General features: G+C 36.6%; 2 protein-coding genes across 10 annotated transcripts; one reads left to right on the top strand and one right to left on the bottom strand.

Annotated features, from left to right (window-relative positions):
- Positions 1-10: 10 nt before the first annotated feature.
- Positions 11-3,196, top strand: ccdc74b (coiled-coil domain containing 74B). Of its 3 annotated transcripts, none has more exons than XM_082141983.1 (7): positions 11-142; positions 1,399-1,446; positions 1,560-1,674; positions 1,774-1,990; positions 2,068-2,168; positions 2,912-2,968; positions 3,053-3,196. In XM_082141983.1, exons 1-7 carry the CDS (start codon positions 28-30, stop codon positions 3,186-3,188), a joined length of 789 nt encoding a protein of 262 aa, XP_081998109.1. In that variant the 5' UTR covers positions 11-27; the 3' UTR covers positions 3,189-3,196. The 3 variants fall into 3 exon arrangements, with proteins under 3 accessions (XP_081998109.1, XP_081998108.1, XP_081998110.1); XM_082141982.1 differs by having other exon boundaries at positions 1,771-1,990; XM_082141984.1 differs by lacking the exon at positions 11-142 and adding an exon at positions 227-736 and having other exon boundaries at positions 1,771-1,990.
- A 60-nt stretch (positions 3,197-3,256) lies between these two features.
- Positions 3,257-19,334, bottom strand: med15 (mediator complex subunit 15). 7 transcript variants are annotated; one of them, XM_082141918.1, is made up of 18 exons: positions 19,181-19,334; positions 18,194-18,281; positions 18,032-18,083; positions 17,910-17,933; positions 17,635-17,793; positions 17,269-17,525; positions 15,117-15,620; positions 14,761-14,916; positions 7,665-7,772; positions 7,087-7,205; positions 6,867-7,000; positions 5,491-5,625; positions 5,344-5,407; positions 5,194-5,260; positions 4,933-5,093; positions 3,904-4,070; positions 3,721-3,819; positions 3,257-3,577 (listed from the first exon to the last, which is right to left on the bottom strand). In XM_082141918.1, the coding sequence occupies exons 1-18, from the start codon at positions 19,246-19,248 to the stop codon at positions 3,441-3,443; spliced, it is 2,499 nt and encodes an 832-aa protein (XP_081998044.1). In that variant the 5' UTR covers positions 19,249-19,334; the 3' UTR covers positions 3,257-3,440. The 7 variants fall into 7 exon arrangements, with proteins under 7 accessions (XP_081998044.1, XP_081998045.1, XP_081998048.1 ...); XM_082141919.1 differs by having other exon boundaries at positions 14,761-14,913; XM_082141922.1 differs by having other exon boundaries at positions 15,126-15,620.
- Between the last annotated feature and the right edge of the window lie 2,051 nt (positions 19,335-21,385).

Raw genomic sequence — 21,385 nt, 5'->3', positions numbered from 1 at the left:
TGGGAATCAAACTTGTTTCACAGTGAAATGGATACGCGAGTCGACTCGCTGCGGAGGAATATTGACTTCCTACAAAAGCAGCACAGGGAAACTCTGGAGAAATTACATGGCGAAATAGATAGTTTAAAACGGCAAAATAAAGGTAAACTTATGTTAAATTTCCTTATGTATATTACAGGAATAATGTGTTGGCCTTTTTATGAACAATACATTTATGTGTAAGTGGGGACATGGATAGTTATCCGTACACTTAACAACAAAAATGTAACATTTTTATTTTAATTGGCGTAATTTACTGAAAATATGAAGAGAACCTGTACCGTTAATATAAGTAATGATGCCTGTGTGGTTGTTATAATAATCTCTGCTTGCTTGCCTGTGAGTTTAAGGGATAGTTCACCCAATTCTGTCATCATTTACTCACTCATGTTGTCTATGATTTTCTTGTGAAATACAAAGATGTTAGGTGTAATGACAGCATCAGTCACCATTCACTCTCACTGTAAGGAAAGTTGCAATGAAAGTGAGCTGAGTTATCATGCAGATTTAGGACAACGTGAGGGCGAGTAAATGATGATGACAGAATGTTCATTTTCAGGTGAAGTGTATCTTTAATGGGGACGAGCACCCGCTGTCCGGGCAGGGGTCCCAGTGGTGATACGTCAGTAGCTACAGGTTGCCTGGTGACGTCGAGCTGCTGAATGAAGAGAATTAAAGAATGGCGTTTGTAACCGCTGTGGGTGGCAAAGTATCAGTTTACAGACAAACGTTTTGGTGTTTTGTTTCTGACTGTCAAAAGGAGATTTGTTTGGTCAAATGTAAAGGTATTTTTCTTACACCAAACGGCCGGGTGAAAGAAATACACGAGAAATAAATGTTTGCTGATAGTTGGCTATGTTAGACCGGTACTAGTTGTCACAGATGCGATATTTGAGTCAAATATTCTAATGCAATTTCATATTTTTGTTTTTGCTCTTGGGTCAATAATGAAACACTTTGGATAATTTTTCATAAATGTCAGTTTGGGACAAGTTGTTACGAGTTTTATATGTTGTAATTTTATAGCCTTCTTTTCATTATTGTTTTATGTTGGGTAAAACGATATTTAGATATTTTCCATTTCATGATTTTTGTTTTTCATAATTGTTTTATTGTTCACGTTTTCTGAAAGGCCGTTACATTAAATCATAAGGTGCATATTTTACATACAATGATATGTTATAAATGAAAAAGTACTCTCATATTGAATATTATAAATAATATTATATTATAAAAATATTTATTTAAAAAAAGTAAATCTACGTCTGGTTTCCCTGCATGATTCATACATGCATTAAACTGGACATATTAATGAAACATTCTCCATTCTATATTTTTTTGTCTGATTATGTGTTACAGATTTGCAGTATAAGCTGATAATGGAGCCTCCAAAGTTGAGCAGTAAAGGTTAAATGACACCTCTGTTCGCTCAAACATTTTCTCAATCAAAACCATATGACATATATGTTGATTCAAGTTCATATATTAATATTGTAACTTGCACCAAAATCCCATGACAGAATCCAGCCGTATCCAGAAGCGTCACACAGAAAGCAACAAATTCCAGAGAGACAGAAATAACTATCTGGAGCAAACTTTGGAGGACACCTGCTCATCACAAAGCACAGAGATCAGGTGCTTGCAAAGATTATTATTATCTAATAATATTATTTAATTAAATAGTTATTATTATAAAGATCTAATAAGTGGATACATACATTCTGCCTACAGCAGTTCTTTAAACTATAGAGAAACTAGATCAAATTCTTCAGAGACCCTCGCAGCAGACAGAACAGAAGGTCCTTCAGAAGCAAGAGCAGGATTCATCACTTCTCTTCAGCCTCTAATGATCCAGTGTAGTCCATTTCAGGCCCCTCGACCTCCCACCCTACAGGAATGTGAGGTCATCATACGCCAACTGTACAGCGCTAATAGCCTGCAGTCCCAGGAGGTGAGACCATATTTCTCAATCTCTCTCACTATACAAGAATGACTATATATGATGCATTTTAATTTGCCTTCTCTCAGATCCTACGTGTGAAGGCTGTTCTCAAAGACATTGTTTTCAACAAGAAAATCACTGCAGAGAATTACATTTTGACCAAGGCTTTACTTGCTGATGGTAAAAGGTAATTTCTTTATCACTACATTTAATTTCTGCATCTCAAAAAGCCTGTCAAGAAAATGTCCCAGTCATATTTCACCCCAAAATCAAAGGAAATTTCGTTTTTTATGTATATATAATGGAAATAGTTCATCGTCTTGGAAATATTAAAAATATAGGTCCCTCTTTATGTTAGGTTTCTTAAACTGTCATAAAAAATTATAGGCATAATTTTCTTATTGTTTTCATGTTATTTGATTGCAAAACGTTTGCTGCTATTGAAATAGGATATTAGGGACAGGTTTAGTGATCTGGTTAGGTTTAAGGGTGGGTTAAATTGTAAGGGAAGGGTCAACAGTGTAATTATAGATTATAGAAATTAAGGTAACACTTTATTTTACAGTGTCCTTGTTACATGTACTTACAATAGTAATGAGTAAATTATGCATAATTACATGTTTAACCCTCAACCAAATCCTAATCCTACCCTAACCCTATAGTAAGTACATGTTGTTAATTATTATTACTCAGTATAATTACACTGTAACAATGACACCTTAAAATAAAGTGTAACCGAAATGAATTACAGATGCAAGTACATGTCTATATTTTTAAGTAGAATGTAAAAGCAAGTGCATCGTATCAAATGATTAATTTAAATGTTATAGATGCTTCATATAAAGTGGGACCTATCTATCTATCTATCTATCTATCTATATGTATAATGCATGTATATACACACATCTTTTTTTTTTTTTTTTTTGGCAGAGCTGAAGATTCAGAGACATTTCCTCAGATTTCTTTCCAAACCCTGCCTAGAGGACTGTAAGTCCATGCTTGTAAATTTATTTTGTTTCTAACCTGCCTGTTTTGGAGATATCAACCTCTGCTTTGTTACTATCTGAACAGACCCATGTCTCAGGCTAGTAAAGCAGAGAAAGTGATCCTCCCTGCCCTCAAACAGACCCTCAACAACAACATAGCAGACAGACAGAGGAGAACTCTGGCTGTGCAGAGACGTCGTCTACAGAGGACTATGCGCTGAAGGACCAGTCATGTGCTTATATAACTACATGTTATTGGAGTTCTGTGCCACACATTTACGATTGAAACAGCAGTTTAAATTACTTTATTGATCAAGCAATGCACAAACAGTTAAGGCTTTAGTGTATTGGAATAAAGAAAACCGATGATTATTCATGTAGATAAAAAAAGACAAAGAAAGTATTAATATATTGCCATCATTCCATAGAGGTGCAAGGATTATACTGGGCTGCTAGTGCTGATGGGAAAACATCTAAGCAGCTGAAAGGCAAGCCTGTCTCACACTTTGAGCCCAGGTGTTCAGCAGTGCCGTCACCGAGTGCTTGTCAGGAAGCTGAAGGAGTTTAGAGGTCATGTTCTTATGCACAGTCTGCAAGAAGGGGTTGGCCTCTGAAAACAGAGAGGAAGGTAAGGACGTGTTCAGTTCATACGTTTCACGGCTTAAGTATTTTCATTTAAACTGGATGCTTAAGAGGGTTTACATCTTAGGCAGCCTAAGATAGCATGCTGACAGTTAATACACGAAGACTCACCATACTGCTGACCGTCATCTTCCCAGTGGGGGCTCTGATCGGGATAGTCAGCTGGAATGCTCAATTGAAGAGGGGGAACACTGGGAAGATTTTTATCATCTAGACAGAGACAGTGCCGGGAGTGAATGTTTAATTTGTACAAGTGTAGATGACGCATATAGTGGGCATAAGTGTTGAACTGACCTAGTTTACATATGAGATGCACCGTTCCATTGTTGCTGCAAAAGGACGGGTCCAGATTGACCAGGAATTTGGAATTAAGCCGAGCCACCTCCCCTTGAAGTATGTTCGGGATGGTCTGGCGCTCGTCATCTTCAAGCTTCCGTTTACGGGAAGGAATTGAGGGACCCCTGTAATGAAGGAATATATTTTGTAATATGTAAATTTACGAGTTAAAGGGATACTCCACTTTAAAATGAAAATTCTGTCATCATATACTCACCCTCATGTTGTTTCAAACCTGTATGCATTTCTTTCTTCTGCTGAACAGAAAGGAAGATATTTAGAAGAATGTGAGTAACCAGACAGTTTTAGATACCATTGACTTCCATAGTAGGAAAAAAATAAACTATGGAAGTCAATGGTATCTAAAACTGTCTGGTTACTGACATTCTTCTAAATATCTTCCTTTCTGTTCAGCAGAAGAAAGAAATTCATACAGGTTTGAAACAACATGAGGGTGAGTATACTATATGATGACAGAATTTTCCTTTTAAAGTGGAGTATCCCTTTAAAGCTGGGTGGTATATACCATTCAATTGTTTATTTAATGCAAAACTATAAATATTGTTAAGCTGTTTTGCAGTAATGCAATACTTCATTTGTACCGATTATCTTTTGGTTTGCAGCAATCAATTTTTAAAAATAATTAAATCTTAATGAGATTATTAAAAAATATATTTTTAAAACAAATAAACTACATGGTGATATACTCTGTTATAAATGTATAGTTTATATAATTTATAAAATGTATAATAAACATTACTGTTCAAAGGTTTTGGGTCAGTATGTTATTTTTTATTATAAATAATACTAAATCATAAAATATATCTTGAGCATCAAATGAGCATATTCAAATTAATTCTGAAGGATCATGTGAAATAGAAAACAGTTCTTTTAAATTGTAACAATATTTAACAATATTACAGTTTACTGTATATTTGATCAAATAAATGCAGCCCTGGTAACCGGCATCTCAGCTGTTAATCTTACGTGATTGGGGGTCCATGAATTGCTGTCATAGCAGGAGAAAACGTGCGGTAAAGTGAATGGTTGAAAACCGGGGAGCGGATATTGGCCAAAACAGCATCCAGCAGCGGCTGGCAAAGGTATTGCTTTTTGGTACAGGGCACTGGTGGAGGGGGAGGAGTCGGCTGGAAACAAAAGTCAAGACATCACTGTAGAAATCTGTTACTGCTTTTAAATGAACAGCAACTTAACTGACTTCCTATCTTGAAAAAAAAGGTTACTCACCACTGCCATGTCATTCTTTAGTTTCTCCAATGCTATTTCACACTTCTGTAGTGTTTTAAGTGGACACCTAGTGGAAGACAGCAATAATGCAACCTTAATCACAAGTCAAAAATCAACACAAGAGAGTGTTAGGCGTGCCTGCTTTCCTACCTTGTGTTGGGGTCAGTTAAAATGTTAAGCAAACTTTTCATTTTGCTCAAATCCTTCTTCCTGTCTGTAAAGACCAAACAAAGCATGATCACTAAAATCAAGGGGAAAAAGATAAATCAGCACCAAAAGAGAAAAAGTCTCCAGTACCCTCATTTTTGTCTATTTTGTTAATCATCCTGCGCAGCGGCTCAATATACTTTGACAGCTGCTTCAGTTTATCCATGTAAAGCTGGTCCTCAGACTGTGAGGCCCCAGCTGGACTCATAACAGAGCCTGGATTCCCTGTAATAAAAAATAAAATAAATGAATTAGGGTTGCACCGAATAATGTCTAATTAAATTATAAATAAAACAAAAAATTAAGTTATTCAATCATTTGATTGATTGTTACAATTAAATTTAGGCATCACAAGATTATAATGTACAGTACTAAAAATGCATAGTCTTAAAATTAATCTCTACATTTAACAATATTATTGATTTATTCAAAAAAAGTTTGAAAAGTAAAAATACAGCAAAATGAGAATGTACAATTAAATATCCAATATATAAAATTGCCTGATACCAATAAATGTAAAAAAGAAAACAATATATTAATTTGTATTATCCATGTAAAAAATTATATACAATGCTTAACAAATTTATTAGACCAACTGTCATAATAAAGAGAAAACAAATATTTTAGGAATCTGTTAAAAACTTGTTTAAAACTAAAAATGTTATTGTAATTTATAAGGCAAACAACAAACTGAAACAACTAAATAGTCTTTATTCACACATAATTATTTTATTTTTGTATGGCGTCCTTTGGCCTTGATAATAGCTTGCATTCTTGCTGCCATTGTTTTTATGTAGTACCTTTCCACAGTCTCTGTTATTGACTTCCAAATAGTTTGTAGTTGTTCCCAAAGACTTGCTTGCTATTGATGAAACTTTTGCGCGATCTATCTTTGAAGCCACTAAATCCAAAATTTGTTCAATAGGATTCAAGTACTGGACTTTGACTTGGCCAACTGTGACTAAAGAGCTTACACATACTGGATTAACCATTACAGAAACATAAAAAAAATATTTTGGTAATCACCAATACTGTTAAGGGAAGCTGTAGCACAAACCTTACATTGGGTGGTGGTCTAATAAACTTGTTAAGTACTATACAGTATATATATATATTAGTGCTGTCAATCGATATTTTTTATTTTTTTACTTGATTAATCGCAAATTTTTTCTGTGATTAAAAACACTTACATTTGTATAGGTTTATTTTATTTTATATATTTTATAATTTAATAATTTCACAGTTAAACAAAATGTAAAACCAAATGAATGTAGAGACAACATGAAGACAGTATATTTTTAAATACTTGTTTAATGGCATCTTTTTATGAATGAAGGTCAGTATCACTGATACTAATACAGCTATTGATAAAAAAAATATATATATATATATATATATATATATATATATATATATATATATATATATATATATATATATATATAAACAAGAAAGCTTCTCTGTACCTGGTGTATTCAGGGGTCCAGGTGAAGGTACCTGGAGGGGGTAACTCTGGGGGGTGCGTGCAGAGGCAGGACTCTGGGATGGCTGGGGAGAGGGACTGGGTTGGAAACCTCCTGGAGATGGGGTCGGACCAGAGCTAGAGGCAAAAAAGGGTTGAATTAACCTTCTGCAGTTAATACTAGTAAATACATATTGGAGAAAAACAAAACTATTTTACTATACCTGACAGAGTTGGGCTGAGAGGAAGGAGGCTGGGGGGATGGCTGAGGCTGTGGGGGAGGTGGCATCGACTGGGGCGTCTGCACCTGAACTGGGGAGGGTGATGACATCATTTGCTGACCCTTTGAAAAAGTTAGGAGAGAGGGAAAATTAAAGTGGGTTCAAAGTATATTGACGAGTGGAAGAGAGCGGGCACAGCACTGGTGTAGCCAGTTACCTAGAGATCACAGACATACTGACAGTCAAGATCAGTTCGCTTTGACTGTAGAGCACCAGTAGATGGCGCTGTTTAACCAGTAGATGATTGCTTCTTATAAGCCTCCTCACTAATGTCACTTTATAACAAAATCCAGTCCACTTACCTGTGCCACACACTTTTTAATTTCACTTGCCTAAGTGCTTCTGGGTAATTTCTGACTAAATGTTTCTGATTGTGAAACTGGTTGGGGGTGGGATTGGGGGGTAAAGGGAGGCAGATGAGTGTGGATTATGGACAGCCTTCGCTCTAGTGTAAAGCCACTGACGTACGCACCCACTGGGTTGCAGCGCTGAGACCCTGCACTCAGCCCTGCGGTAAATACCTGTGGCATTTGCTGTCCTCCAATGGCAGCGGGGTTTTGAGGAATGGCAGAGTTCGGGGTGGCGCGGGGCAACCGGGGTGGCATTTGCATCCCAGGACGGGGCATCATCTTTGAGGAGGACAGAGGGGACAACAGACATGTCACAAGCAAAACAATAAATGCAGTGCATCAGCGGACATGAGGAAGCACATGCAAGAATGCAAACGGAAATAGATTCGGCAGGTCTGCAAGCACAGATGCACATAGAGTCACATTCAATTATGCAAAACAAGGCTGTCCAAAATTAAAAGATGTGCCAGCACGGCAGTATAGTGAGCTTCCAGTCATTCCAAGAGCATATAAAGGAAAATCCCGGGTTTAATACAAGTAAAGCTCAAATGACTACACTAAGTTGTGAAAATGTTGATTACTATTAATAAAAAATAAAAAATTTTTAAAAAAGGACTTGTCCCTCCTGCTTTTACTTTAAAAAAGCAAAAATCTGGGATACAATAAGGCGGTTACAATAGAAGTGAATGGGGACGATTCAATCCAATGCTACAGCCAGAAGATGTAAACAATGTGTATTAACAGTGAGTTAACAAGTCGCTTACATAAGTTCTGTTCTGCATATAAGTTATATAATTAATATTTTTTTTATATTTAACATAGATAATATAAATGAATTAACCTCTAAAATGGCTGTAAAAATGGTAAGAAGATTTTTTACAGCTCAAATAATACAAGTTTTTAAAGAAGAAATAATGTAAGTGCTTTTGCAAAATTACTGTCATCACATTTCTGCTTTTAAATACTCCAAAAAATCCCATTTACGCTGTAAACGGCTCACGGTAATGAGTGGGGTAATCAAAATGATGCCGTTTGTTCTTAAATTGTATTGAACCCGGAATATTCCTTTAACAACACATTGTTAAGACAAGGCAAGCCACAGGCCAATGGATTTCATGCTCTCTTTTCATGTACCAGAATCATGCAAGGCAAGGAAAGATGCAATGGGTACTTGCATCTCCAGCAAACCTTTCGACTCTAAATTAAAGCTGTGGTTGAGCTTGCCATCTGCTAATGGCTTTTTGAGGGGAGCTCGGATCAAAAAATGGGCGGATACAATGCAACCATCAATACCTCCCTTGAAACACATTAAGGAAATCATTTAAAGGCTCAAAGGAAAACATCAGAGTGTTAACAATCATGGCAAACTGTAATTTATACAGCTTTGTGCAGGCTAACCTAAAAAGGAATGCATTTATTGTCAGGTGCATGCAGAAAGGGCTTGTGGGTTTAAACGGCAAGCATGCAGTCTATTAGCTGTTAGCTGCACAAACATGCATAATGCAAATGAGATTAAAAACTAACGCTACTCAAACTTAAACTGACTGCTCTGCTGTATTTCACAGCTCTGCAACAGAATAAAGATTTCTGGCTTTAGAATAAACTAGGGCCACACAGATGGGAAAAGGTGAATAAAAGCAACATGAAGCAAAATGTTATCCACCGAATGCTTGAAGATGGGAGGGCCACCCTTGAGGGAGAGATCTGACTAAATGTATTTGGAAAAGTAAAACAGGTAGCCTAGTTTTTACTCTAGTTGAGCTTATCTTTAACATACACTAAAAACAGGATATACAGTGAGGAAAATAAGTATTTGAACACCCTGCTATTTTGCAAGTTCTCCCACTTAGAAGGGGTCTGAAATTGTCATCGTAGGTGCATGTCCACTGTGAGAGACATAATCTATAAAAAAAATCCAGAAATCACAATGTATGATTTTTTAGCTATTTATTTGTATGATACAGCTGCAAATAAGTATTTGAACACCTGAGAAAATCAATGTTAATATTTGGTACAGTAGCCTTTGTTTGCAATTACAGAGGTCAAACGTTTCCTGTAGTTTTTCACCAGGTTTGCACACACTGCAGGAGGGATTTTGGCCCACTCCTCCACATATATCTTCTCTAGATCAGTCAGGTTTCTGGGCTGTCGCTGAGAAACACGGAGTTTGAGCTCCCTCCAAAGATTCTCAATTGGGTTTAGGTCTGGAGACTGGCTAGGCCACGCCAGAACCTTGATATGCTTCTTACAGAGCCACTCCTTGGTTATCCTGGCTGTGTGCTTCGGGTCATTGTCATGTTGGAAGACCCAGCCTCGACCCATCTTCAATGCTCTAACTGAGGGAAGGACGTTGTTCCCCAAAATCTCTCAATACATGGCCCCGGTAATCCTCTCCTTAATACAGTGCAGTCGCCCTGTCCCATGTGCAGAAAAACACCCCCAAAGCATGATGCTACCACCCCCCTGCTTTACAGTAGGGATGGTGTTCTTGGGATGGTACTCATCATTCTTCTTCCTCCAAACACGTTTAGTGGAATTATGACCAAAAAGTTCTATTTTGGTCTCATCTGACCACATGACTTTCTCCCATGACTCCTCTGGATCATCCAAATGGTCATTGGCAAACTTAAGACGGGCCTTGACATGTGCTGGTTTAAGCAGGGGAACCTTCCGTGCCATGCATGATTTCAAACCATGACGTCTTAGTGTATTACCAACAGTAACCTTGGAAACGGTGGTCCCAGCTCTTTTCAGGTCATTGACCAGCTCCTCCCGTGTAGTTCTGGGCTGATTTCTCACCTTTCTTAGGATCATTGAGACCCCACGAGGTTAGATCTTGCATGGAGCCCCAGTCCGAGGGAGATTGACAGTCATGTTTAGCTTCTTCCATTTTCTAATGATTGCTCCAACAGTGGACCTTTTTTCACCAAGCTGCTCGGCAATTTCCCCATAGCCCTTTCCAGCCTTGTGGAGGCGTACAATTTTGTCTCTAGTGTCTTTGGACAGCTCTTTGGTCTTGGCCATGTTAGTAGTTGGATTCTTACTGATTGTATGGGGTGGACAGGTGTCTTTATGCAGCTAACAACCTCAAACAGGTGCATCTAATTTAGGATAATAAATGGAGTGGAGGTGGACATTTTAAAGGCAGACTAACAGGTCTTTGAGGGTCAGAATTCTAGCTGATAGACAGGTGTTCAAATACTTATTTCCAGCTGTATCATACAAATAAATAGTTAAAAAATCATATATTGTGATTTCTGGATTTTTGTTTTTAGATTATGTCTCTCACAGTGGACATGCACCTACGATGCCAATTTCAGACCCATCCATGATTTCTAAGTGGGAGAACTTGCAAAATAGCAGGGTGTTCAAATACTTATTTTCCTCACTGTATATATATATAATTTATTAGGGGTGTAACGGTTCACAATTCACGGGTTCACAAAATTCACGGTTCGTTACGTTTTCGATACAGCAAAAAGAAAGAAATACCAGAGAAATTTCCTTGATTTTTAAAATTGTATTTATTTATAAAAATATATTTTTTTTTTACTTTGAACAATGATGGAGCTATAATTGACCCATTTTCTGAGGTGTCTTAGCATATAAAACAAAAACAGCTCCTTATAAAAATGTCTGTAATATTGTAGTAGTTATAAACAAAGGTTTATTTTATTTCAGTTTTATTTCAAGTTTGCAAGGCTCCGGATTAACATTTGAGGGCAGCAATTTTATTAATTCAAAAGCAAAACGATTAAAAATGTAATATTTGGGAGTGGAAATGGCAGCCACCTACTGGTTGCAATGGTAATTTAATGTCTTTTTTTTTTTTTTAAGCAGCACTAAGCAACATTTTTACCTTAAAATAATGTTTCCAAAATCGTATCAGTGGTTCATCAAGTCGTAACAGGGTGAAAGGCACTTCTGGATTCGCTTTGCAGCCCTATATCTGCTATAACCACACTATGCAAGTTTGCCAAACCGGGTCGCGTTTCTGTAGTTCGAATGAGACATAAGAATTTGACTTGCTTTACGTCAAGCGTTATAATAGTCATTATTTAGTTTTTCTTCGTTTCTGATGTCGCAATACATCATACTTTAATGAAATCATGCAACATACTCTACCTTGTCTGTTGACATCGTTCATTCCAAAGCCGGTGCTAGATAAACAGCTAGCGTGCGTGCGACAGTAGGCTGCCGGCGGCGAAATTATTTACAACAGCGGTAATGGACAATTGCGCCTCCAACCTGTAGGGCGACCGAAGAGGAAAAGTTCCTTAGTGTTGCTTTAAAAAAAAAAAAAATGTTTTCCTACATCTTGAAACTTGTAGTTTTTTAAATGGGGGGAAATCTTTGAAAGACGAATAAATAATGTTTTGGTCATTACATTAAAAATAACATTTAAATATGATAATATTTGAGTTTTGAAGTGCTGGAAAAAGATGTGTGACGTTCTTGAAAGCATTTTACTATTCCTGCCAAACTTTCATCATTTCAGTTAGTGTTACTACATTAAATCCATGGTGAATGTTGCTGATCTGTGGACTTAAAGCCTATAACTAGTTCATTTATGGCACATCGTTTCTCTGTTTGATCTAATAGAGATCTACAGTTAATAATGGAGAAAATGTAATGCTTCTCACTAGATCTAGCAGTGATGTTATTACTTCTGTGGCGAATTCAAATGCTTTCTTTATTGGATCTCTTAGCGCTGTGTAGTAACAGTGTCGCTTGATCAAGATCGGCTCGCGCTGCACTGACAATGGTCCACTCCAAACTATTATGCGATTATTTTATGTGCAGCTTGTCAGTGCAGCACGGCTGATCGGTAGTAAATGCTGCTCCATCTGAACGCCAGAGGGCGCTATCGCGTAGACATGCCTAATATGCCACGCCACAGAAGTAGATAACGACCTTCATTCCAGAAAATCACTATCAAGCATCATGGCTGTAGCTGAATAAACAGAAGATTGAAACGCTTTGATTGATTAAACATGACTAATAAACACACAACTGCCTTATTCTCTGTAAGAAGTCACATCATCTCACTGAAGGATGCTCAACTGCTGTTATGAAGTGAGTTTGGAGTAACAGCATGTTATTAAATGTTATTAAATGTTGTCTTTTGTTGGCCAAGAGGTTATTAAATTCTTGTCATGTTTGGAAAGCTGTTTGACGTGTGTTGCTTTTTCAAATGCACGTTATAAGTGATTTAAACTCAGTGCTTTCAGATAGAGCAGCGTTTACAGAGCCGTACATCAATGACAAGCTGTGCATAAAAAAAAATATCGCAGCCTTTGCGATTTCAAAATCGTGATAAACCAACTTGATTTAAGTGCAATCACATGGAAATTGCAATTAATCATGCAGCCCTAGTCAAGTCTCACAAAAGGAACAAAAACAAAGCACCATCAACTTTTTGTCCACTATATTATAAGTGTTCTAATGCAATTCCATAGAGATGAATATTGAAGTCATTAAATTCAAGATCATGTACAGCTGCCTTTCCACTGCACACGACATTCTCATTCGATTGTCGCATTTCACCCCCCTAGCGGCAGTCGCATGGAACTTTGAAATTGGTCATGAAGCAACGGTAGTGCTTCCCTCCACTGCGGCTGTCAGTCATTCTCCATTCAGCACTCACACAGCACGTCGCGTTCGGTTACGACAGTCAACATAATGAAACTCTCTCAAAGATGATTCAATGTTCCTATTATACTTGATATGTAGATAAAGGTCTATAGTTTGGCATCTTGCTGGAGTTTATTGCTGTTCATGTAACTTTCTCCGGGGTGTCTTTTAGATCACAACAATGGAATAGAGAGCACTATGAATTGTAACTCAAATTTAAAACTGTTAAAAGAAAAGACTTAATAAACTATTGCATTCATATAATATACTACGGATCAATATCTCTTTCCTTTTTGCTTTGAACTTTCCAATGGGAAGTGCTGCACGTGCACACTACGATGTTGCTTCAAGCGCATCATTCTGAATCTGCGCATAAGCGGTTTGTGCCACTCTGTTTTGGAGCCTTTCATATTATAATACTTTAGTGTAATGAAAAATACAAAGAGCAACGTGTAACATTTGAACAGATTTAGTGCTACAATTAATTCACTTTTATTTGCTCTCCATCTAAATCATGTTTTTTTCACTAAATGTTTAAATTTAATACAATTATTGTGCACTCATGATTTTTCTAGAGTAACTTTTACTGCTGAATTTTCCATTAATCTAGTTTATTATAGTATTTTGTCATAGATTATGATCATAATTTTTTTCATTTGTTGTTTTTTTCTTTATAATGATGTTTAACACACAGAGGTATAGAAATAAAATAAATAAATCACTGCACTATATCGGCTCGGTATCGGCCCATACTCAGAATTTTTGGTATCAGATTGGTTCTGAAAAAATGGTATCGGTGCATCCATAAAATATATAAATATATATATGGCAAGTGCTGACAAATAAAGCCACGTTGTCAGCAGTGTGATTAATTTTTTTTGTTAGTCAGCTTTTACAGTAACAAGATTTTTTTTTCCAACAAGTAGTGTACTTTTTAACAATTGTCATATTGAAATATTATACATTTCAAAATAAATAAAAATGAATTACTTAAACTAAACCTTCAAAACTAAGTTCAGTTGCCTATTTAAAAAAAACACTTGTTATTTTGCCATATTTTATTTTGAAATACACATATATAGAATTATTCAGCTGCTCGCTTGCAAATTGTCAAAATACGGCTCGTGTTCTTCTTTTCAAAGTACCTTAAGCATTCATGGTTTAAGTTTGAAGTATCATTTATGTCGATTGCACAAACAATACGAGTTAGGTGGGAAAGTTTAATACTTAAATTAGGGGTTTGGAAAAACCCTTAAACCCAAGTATGAGTAATAGTAACAGTGGTGCTTGCTAGTTATGAGTAGCTTGTAGTTTTTCAAGCTACTTGCGAAGTAGCCTCCCCAACACTGGTGAAATGTCAGTAGCTTGTTTGTTCAGAAACACTGAGCTGTGATTGGAGAACAAGGCCCACCGCTGTGGCCCACAACTAAACCTCTATTGGCAAGAAAAATATTGATGTATAATCCTTCTGTTGTTATTTAGGCATTGTGCATTACACTACGGCCCACCACCAGGCAAGGAATAAACAGTTCTGACGTCCAAAAGAAATTCAAGTATTGATTTTGGTAGCATGCAATCACTTCACGCTCAAGTCTCTAATCTCAATCCTCACCACGGCTTGCACTGGGTTTACCTGGCCAGGGACTCCTGCGAGCTGGGCCGCCTGCTGCATCTGTTGAACCTGCTGCTGCTGCTGCTGCTGCTGTTGTTGTTGTTGTTGCTGTTGTTGTTGTTGTTGTTGTTGCTGCTGCTGCTGTTGTTGCTGCTGCTGCTGTAATACTCTCGCCTGCTTGTATAAACAGAAGCAAACAGAAAGATATACCAGAAACTAAGACTAGCTGGTGTAATATGCGTATCATTTGCCTCTCCCGACCACTTGTGTTCAGATGAATTGAGACGGATGTCAATAACAGGTGTAAACGGAGACTCAAAGTGGTTATTATGCATTTTGCATTATGATTGCATCCTGTTAGGGCAGCTGATCTTTACCTGCATTACCTGCTGGAGCTTCAGATGTTGCTGCTGCTGTTGGCTGAGTGAGCTGATTTGTTGATGCTGTCCAGGAGTCATTTGTGGTAATGACTGGGACACCAAGACTTGTTGCTGCGAGTGAGCGGGCATCTGACCTGCCACTCCCTGAGCCTGTACCTGGGCTTGACCTTGCGCTTGGACCTGAGCCTGTACCTGGGCTTGAAGCTGCTGCATTTGCTGGATACTCTGGGCTTGGGCATGAGCGTGGGCCTGTGCTTGAGCTTGAGCTTGGGCCTGTGCTTGAGCTTGAGCTTGGGCCTGGGCTTGGGCTTGGGCCTGGGCTTGGGCTTGAGCCTGAGCCTGTGCATGAGCCAGTTGCTGCTGCTGCTGTTGTTGCTGTTGTTGTTGTTGCTGTTGTTGTTGTTGTTGGTGTTGTTGCTGTTGTTGTTGTTGGTGTTGTTGCTGCTGTTGTTGTTGGTGTTGTTGCTGCTGCAGTTGCTGCAGTATTCTAGTTTGGTGCAACTGGAATTAAAGACATTAAAAGAATAAATACACAATGAGTAAATTATGAAATTAAAAATACAAATAAGTAAATTAACACTTTAATTCAAATACTGTCATGTAGTATCTTTATTTGGCCATGATTTCACCAACCCACCGACAACAGAGCAAACAGAGAGCAGAATGGATGTATCAGAGATGGGTGTCTATGAAGTTATTGTATCAAATTAATAGAATGTTAAACAAATAAAATATTTACACCTTTGTAGCTGGTGTGCGCAAGCTGATAAGCGAAACACAGAGTGGATTAAGCGCTGAGATGTGAGCTTGTCGCATCCCTTTTTCACAGACGTCGCTGGAAAGTTTGTAGTTCGGTCGATATGTAAATTGCAGAGAAAGTAAATCAAGGCACGTTGATATGAGAGAGAGAGAGAGAGAGAGAGAGAGAGAGAGAAAGAGAAAGAGAGAGAAAGAGAGAGAGAGAAAGAGAGAGAGAGAGAGAGAGAGAGAGAGAGAGAGAGAGAGAGAGACTTCTGTTGCATGCTCTTGATTGTTCACTCAGCCCACATGCATCATTTAGATTAAAACGAAATCGTATATGCAAGTAAAAATTTTAACGGTTATGTGATTTATGTATAACAAGTGGTTCCCTACATTATTACAGGACGTTTACAGGACAAGAAGTTTACTGTGCACAAACATCTGAAGCGTGCGCCCAGAAAGCTGCGTCTCAGACAGCGCTTGGATACTGCATTGAATTTTCTTTCACGTCGTCTTGTGCTTGAACTGACGAATTCACACAAAATTATGTAAAGATGCCCATCTTGGCGAGCATCCTAGTAAACTTAGTTAGCAATGTCTCAAGTGAACATAAACAGTTGATAAATAAAACACGTGTAACAGTATGTTGGATCCGTGCATTCAGTCTTAAAGTGACAGCAGCTTAATAAACCTGCTGCTGTGTTTTAATGTTAATCAAACAACAAAAGACAAAGAAATCAGTCACTGCTCTTCATTGAATGAATTTTGTAACTGAATATTAATCTATATTTAATTTATACAGTGAAGACTATGCAGTGTTGTTTTACATTTGATTATTCAAATTCTGTACCTAAAAACTACTGTTAGACCTACCTGAAAAGCACAGTTTATTTCATTCTATTGTATTTATTTGTGCTATTTGTAATTGGATTATTTTTTCTTAATTTATTATTGACTGTTAACTTGTCTTTATTTATTTATTTTCATTTATATTAATTAGGCTAGTAGCCTAGTTTTTACAATAGCATCAAAATTGTAATAGAGAATTGTGATATTTCACTGATATCTAAACCTTTTGAACCAGTGACCCAACCTGGCCAGTAGAAAAAAAAAGCAGCTCTAAATATGTGAAAGATAAAATATGATAGAGCAATAGAATGAACAATGAAAGTAACAGAGGCTTGTACAATACATTTTAACATGCATAATTAAGCATGAGAATAACTGAATGAAATACATATTTACTAAACCAATTAGACCAATTATAATACAGGTATCAGAGAGTAAAAAAAAAAGAAAGAAAGTATCGGTCTCGGACTACTGGCCTAATTCTGGAAAAAGTGGTATTGCTGAATCCCTAATCACCACCATTTAAGTAGCAAACATTAATCTTTCGATTCTCCGCTACCTGGTTCTGTTGTTGTTGCTGCTGAGTCTGGGCCTGCTGCTGCTGCTGCTGATTCTGATGCTGCAGTTGCTGATTCTGATGGTGCTGCTGTTGAAGTTGCTGGAGTTGCCTTATCTGTTGGAACTGCTGCTGCATGGCATTCTGCTGCATAGCTGCTGGCTGCTGAGGCTGCATGCCTGCCTGCTGCTGCAGCTGGAACTGCATGGACTGCTGCTGTTGCGGCTGCTGTATCATCTGCATCTGCCCTGCAGCTCCTGCTGGGGTAGATATTGCATCATATCATTTTGAGGGAATGTATGAGAATTAAAATAAGATTATTATAAAGCCACACAGTCTCTCTAATCAGTTGACAGCTATTGAATTTACCAGCCTGCTGGCCTCCCGCTACTCCCTGCATGGCATGTTGACCCATTTGCATTTGCCCTATACCACCCATTGGAGCTCCAGGGGGGCGTGGTCCAATGCCAATAACTCCAGGACCACCTCCACCCACTCCTGGTAAATTCTGCAGGGCATTCATGGGGTCTAAAAATAAACAATATTACTTTGAAATTCAGCAGAAAATATATTCTAACAGTTAAATAGTAGACTTAAGAAGATCTTAAATGATTGATAGTGTCTTAAATAGCTCTTTAATTTACCAGGCCCACCTTGAGTCTTTTTATCTGCAAAGAAAAACAATAATTTCAATTCACGGTCCACATCCAAACATCACAGCAATAAGACAGAAAAAGGCATAGTAAACAGTGAATTGCCTACTTACGAATGTCTCTAAAATGAATTATCAGCCTTGCAACCAGAGATAAATACTCCTCCTGTTCCCCCCCACCAAAAAATTAAATTAAATTCAATATATTTAAACAGATCACACAAAACATTTCCGTTAAACTGCAAGTTAACATGTACATTTAAAAGTAGTACTTACTCTGGTCTTTGCTTTGATAAAAACATGGCTCTCCATGTCAGTACTGGACTTTGTGTGAGCAGTTCCTGCTTTTCTCATGGCTTCATCTCTGCAATAAAGCAGAAGTCTGAATATTTTATCACAACTGATGCACAAGAAATGTAACCTATCGTTTACTGACACTATCAATCATTTAAGAGATGTCTCAGAACATTAAGAACTATTAAAAGAGCTTTTTATTATTGACACAAAGAATAAAACTATTACAAGCAAAGAGAAAATAAACTTAATATTCTAAGAGGGTTACAATCAATACATGAAATTCTGAAATTAACTAAAGTGTATTATCTTATAAGTATTACACAAAATAAGAGTATTGCAAGCAAATTAATTTATGAATTCTTCTTTAAAGAAAGAAATAAGTTACTAATTTAGGTACCAGAAGTATGGGGATAAATTCATTTTAACAATAAAGAAAAGTCAATCCAAAACATTATAAACATAATTCCCAAATATGTTGGTAATCGTTTTTTCAAAGTGAAGTGATGACAAAAGGAGCAATTTGACAACTATTAGAAGAGCTTATAATGAGCCTAAAGTGATCACAAGAGCGATAAAATATATTTAAGGTTAATTCTTTTTTTCCCCTTTTTTTTTCTTCTTCTTTTTTTTGTTTTGCCTACAACGTTAAACAGCATTTATATATAATTAATACATATTTCGCTTGAACATATTTGACTAGAATTTAATTAGGCTTACTTTACATTAGCTAACCGCATAGATAAACAAACTCTAAACAGAAAATGTAATCTCACTTAATGAACATAATACCGTGATTATATAAATATTATATATAAATACAGCCTATTTAGAAATTTCGACTGTTTAACAGATGAGCTGATAACAAGCCTGAACATCCGCTAGTTAGCAGCTAACTAGCTAGCTGACTCTGGGACTTTACATGCCCTTTATTTAAGTATATAACCAAAAAAATATTTGGATGCTCACATTTGCGCCACTACTTTCTGTCGAAAGGCTGGACTCCTCCAATCACTATCAGGACCTGGGACCTCCATAACTGTTATTGCTGAACAACGTTGAACAAGCAGCTTCCAGTTAGCGATGTCCGCTTCGCAAATGAATCATTCCACTGAGTCGAATCTTTTCAAGGAAACGGTTAACCCAGCTCAATCTGAAAGATTCGTTCAAGAATCTATACGAACTGTTCTAGAGACGAAGAAATAATTCAAATAAATCCACTTGAAATATAAGTTTACGGCTTAATTGCTTGTAGTAAAGGGTAGGCCTATTTTATTAAAACGTGACAGCTTTTTAGGTAACGTAGCCTATATTAAATCAATAGTAGGCCTAGGTTTTACGTAAATGCAAATTATATGTAGGTTTAAAATACTTTACCTTTCTGAATTTAACCATATCTGCAACAAACTGAATTATTACACAGCAAATGATAATTCAAAAATAATAATAAATACAATTTTAAAATAGAGAAAAATGTGCAATAGGCTGCGTAAAATAATCACTGACATGAAAGAAATTAAACAAAAGAACCGATTCGCTGAAATGAGTCCGCCTTCCCTAATCCAGGTTTGGATAAAAACTGCTGCTGAAAGGATTGCTGCGGATATTCTCAAAGTCTCCTCTAGCAAATCTGGAATATAAAGGGTATTCATTATTATTATTAGGCCTATTATTATAATTATTATTTGTAATTTATGTAGGCTATTATCGCACAGTGAAGTCTTAAATCAAATTTCCTTTGACGTCAATAGTGAAATAAACCTCTAAATGATGTTTGGTTTTTAGATTACATTTGCAACCCGTAGTGGTTGTCACTAACCTGTGTCATGTGTCAATTATAGGCTATATAGGCCTATCCATAATTTAAATCATGCTTAAAGTGTATTTTGATGTCTTTATTGATGTGTACGGGAATAATTGCCATAAAACTGATTATTGAGATACTATTATAGTTGTTATTAGTATTGTAAATGTTTTTAATTCGTTTATTTGTGTATTTCCCATTTGCATTTTAAATGGGGTTACATTTTTAGTCCTTTTGTTGTGTGTTATTGTCTTTTTTATTCGTTTTTTCTTTTTTGAAAATATAATATTTGGTATTTCCGTTTAGTTATTTTAGGATATCAAGTTAAACTAAATGAGAAAAATGAGAAATTTTATACCTTAAGTTTTGTACATATTTTATTTTATTTCATTTCAGTTAATGTTTATCTTATTTATTTTATTACAAGTGCCGAAAACTTATTTTATGGTTATTATATTTTAAATTATAATAACACTAACATGAATTCAATAGTAGTAACATTGCAGTTAGTTACTTTATCATTGCATAACTGACTTTTATTTTCATTTTCAGATGTGTGTTATAGGCTCTAGGGTGTGGTTACCGGGCAGACATGGGTGACATGTCAGATGAAAAGCTTCTGCATTTCACACATCGGTTAAATGTTGGCTTCCTGCCCAAACATCATTGTTCTTCATTGACTGTATTTTTACTTATATTGTTTTAATTATTCTTATTTTATTTGGTGGCCATAATCAGTAATGCTGAATGTAGATGGCAGGCACTTCAAGGCCTTGACAAAAGGCATGTCTCATATAATTTACCCCATGTTGCATCACTAACTGCAGTTGACATTGTCTACTTTAAGATGTTAACAGTTGTATGGCAATTATAGACTATTTTCTTATGATCATATTCTTGACAAACTGCTGCTAGGCAGAAGTTGCCAAGAGGACTGATGAGGTCGGAATATTATATTAATAACAAAAAACAAAAAAAAATTTTTTCAATGAACACATCTTTGAAAAGGAGGTGATGTAATAGTATCAGTGTGATGATTCAGTATCCTCTGGTTTAGTCTGGTTAAGTCCATGCACTGATCTCCAGAGTGTGTGTAATATTCATGAATTTGAGTAGGTCTATATCAATGCAAAAGCTATATGGCCTTAAGTTCACAGGTTTTAGGGCAGTTTTGACTTTGATCTTAGACACGTCAGGCAAAAGTGCTTGCATTTGTGCCCTGAATATAATCTTGTCTTCTTTTGTGCTGTCTTATGCATACCTATCCATGCAGACTGGGGTTAACGCCTCAGGAAGTGCAATATCATAATCCATTTGCCCATATCCAGGGTAAAGAACTTGACCAAAGGCCAGATAATATTAATATAACA

The sequence above is a fragment of the Leuciscus leuciscus genome (assembly GCF_965113295.1).
Source record: "Leuciscus leuciscus genome assembly, chromosome: 16".
Lineage (NCBI taxonomy): Eukaryota > Metazoa > Chordata > Actinopteri > Cypriniformes > Leuciscidae > Leuciscus > Leuciscus leuciscus.
Note: the sequence above shows the minus strand (reverse complement) of the source record. Positions and strands in the feature narration are given on the sequence as shown.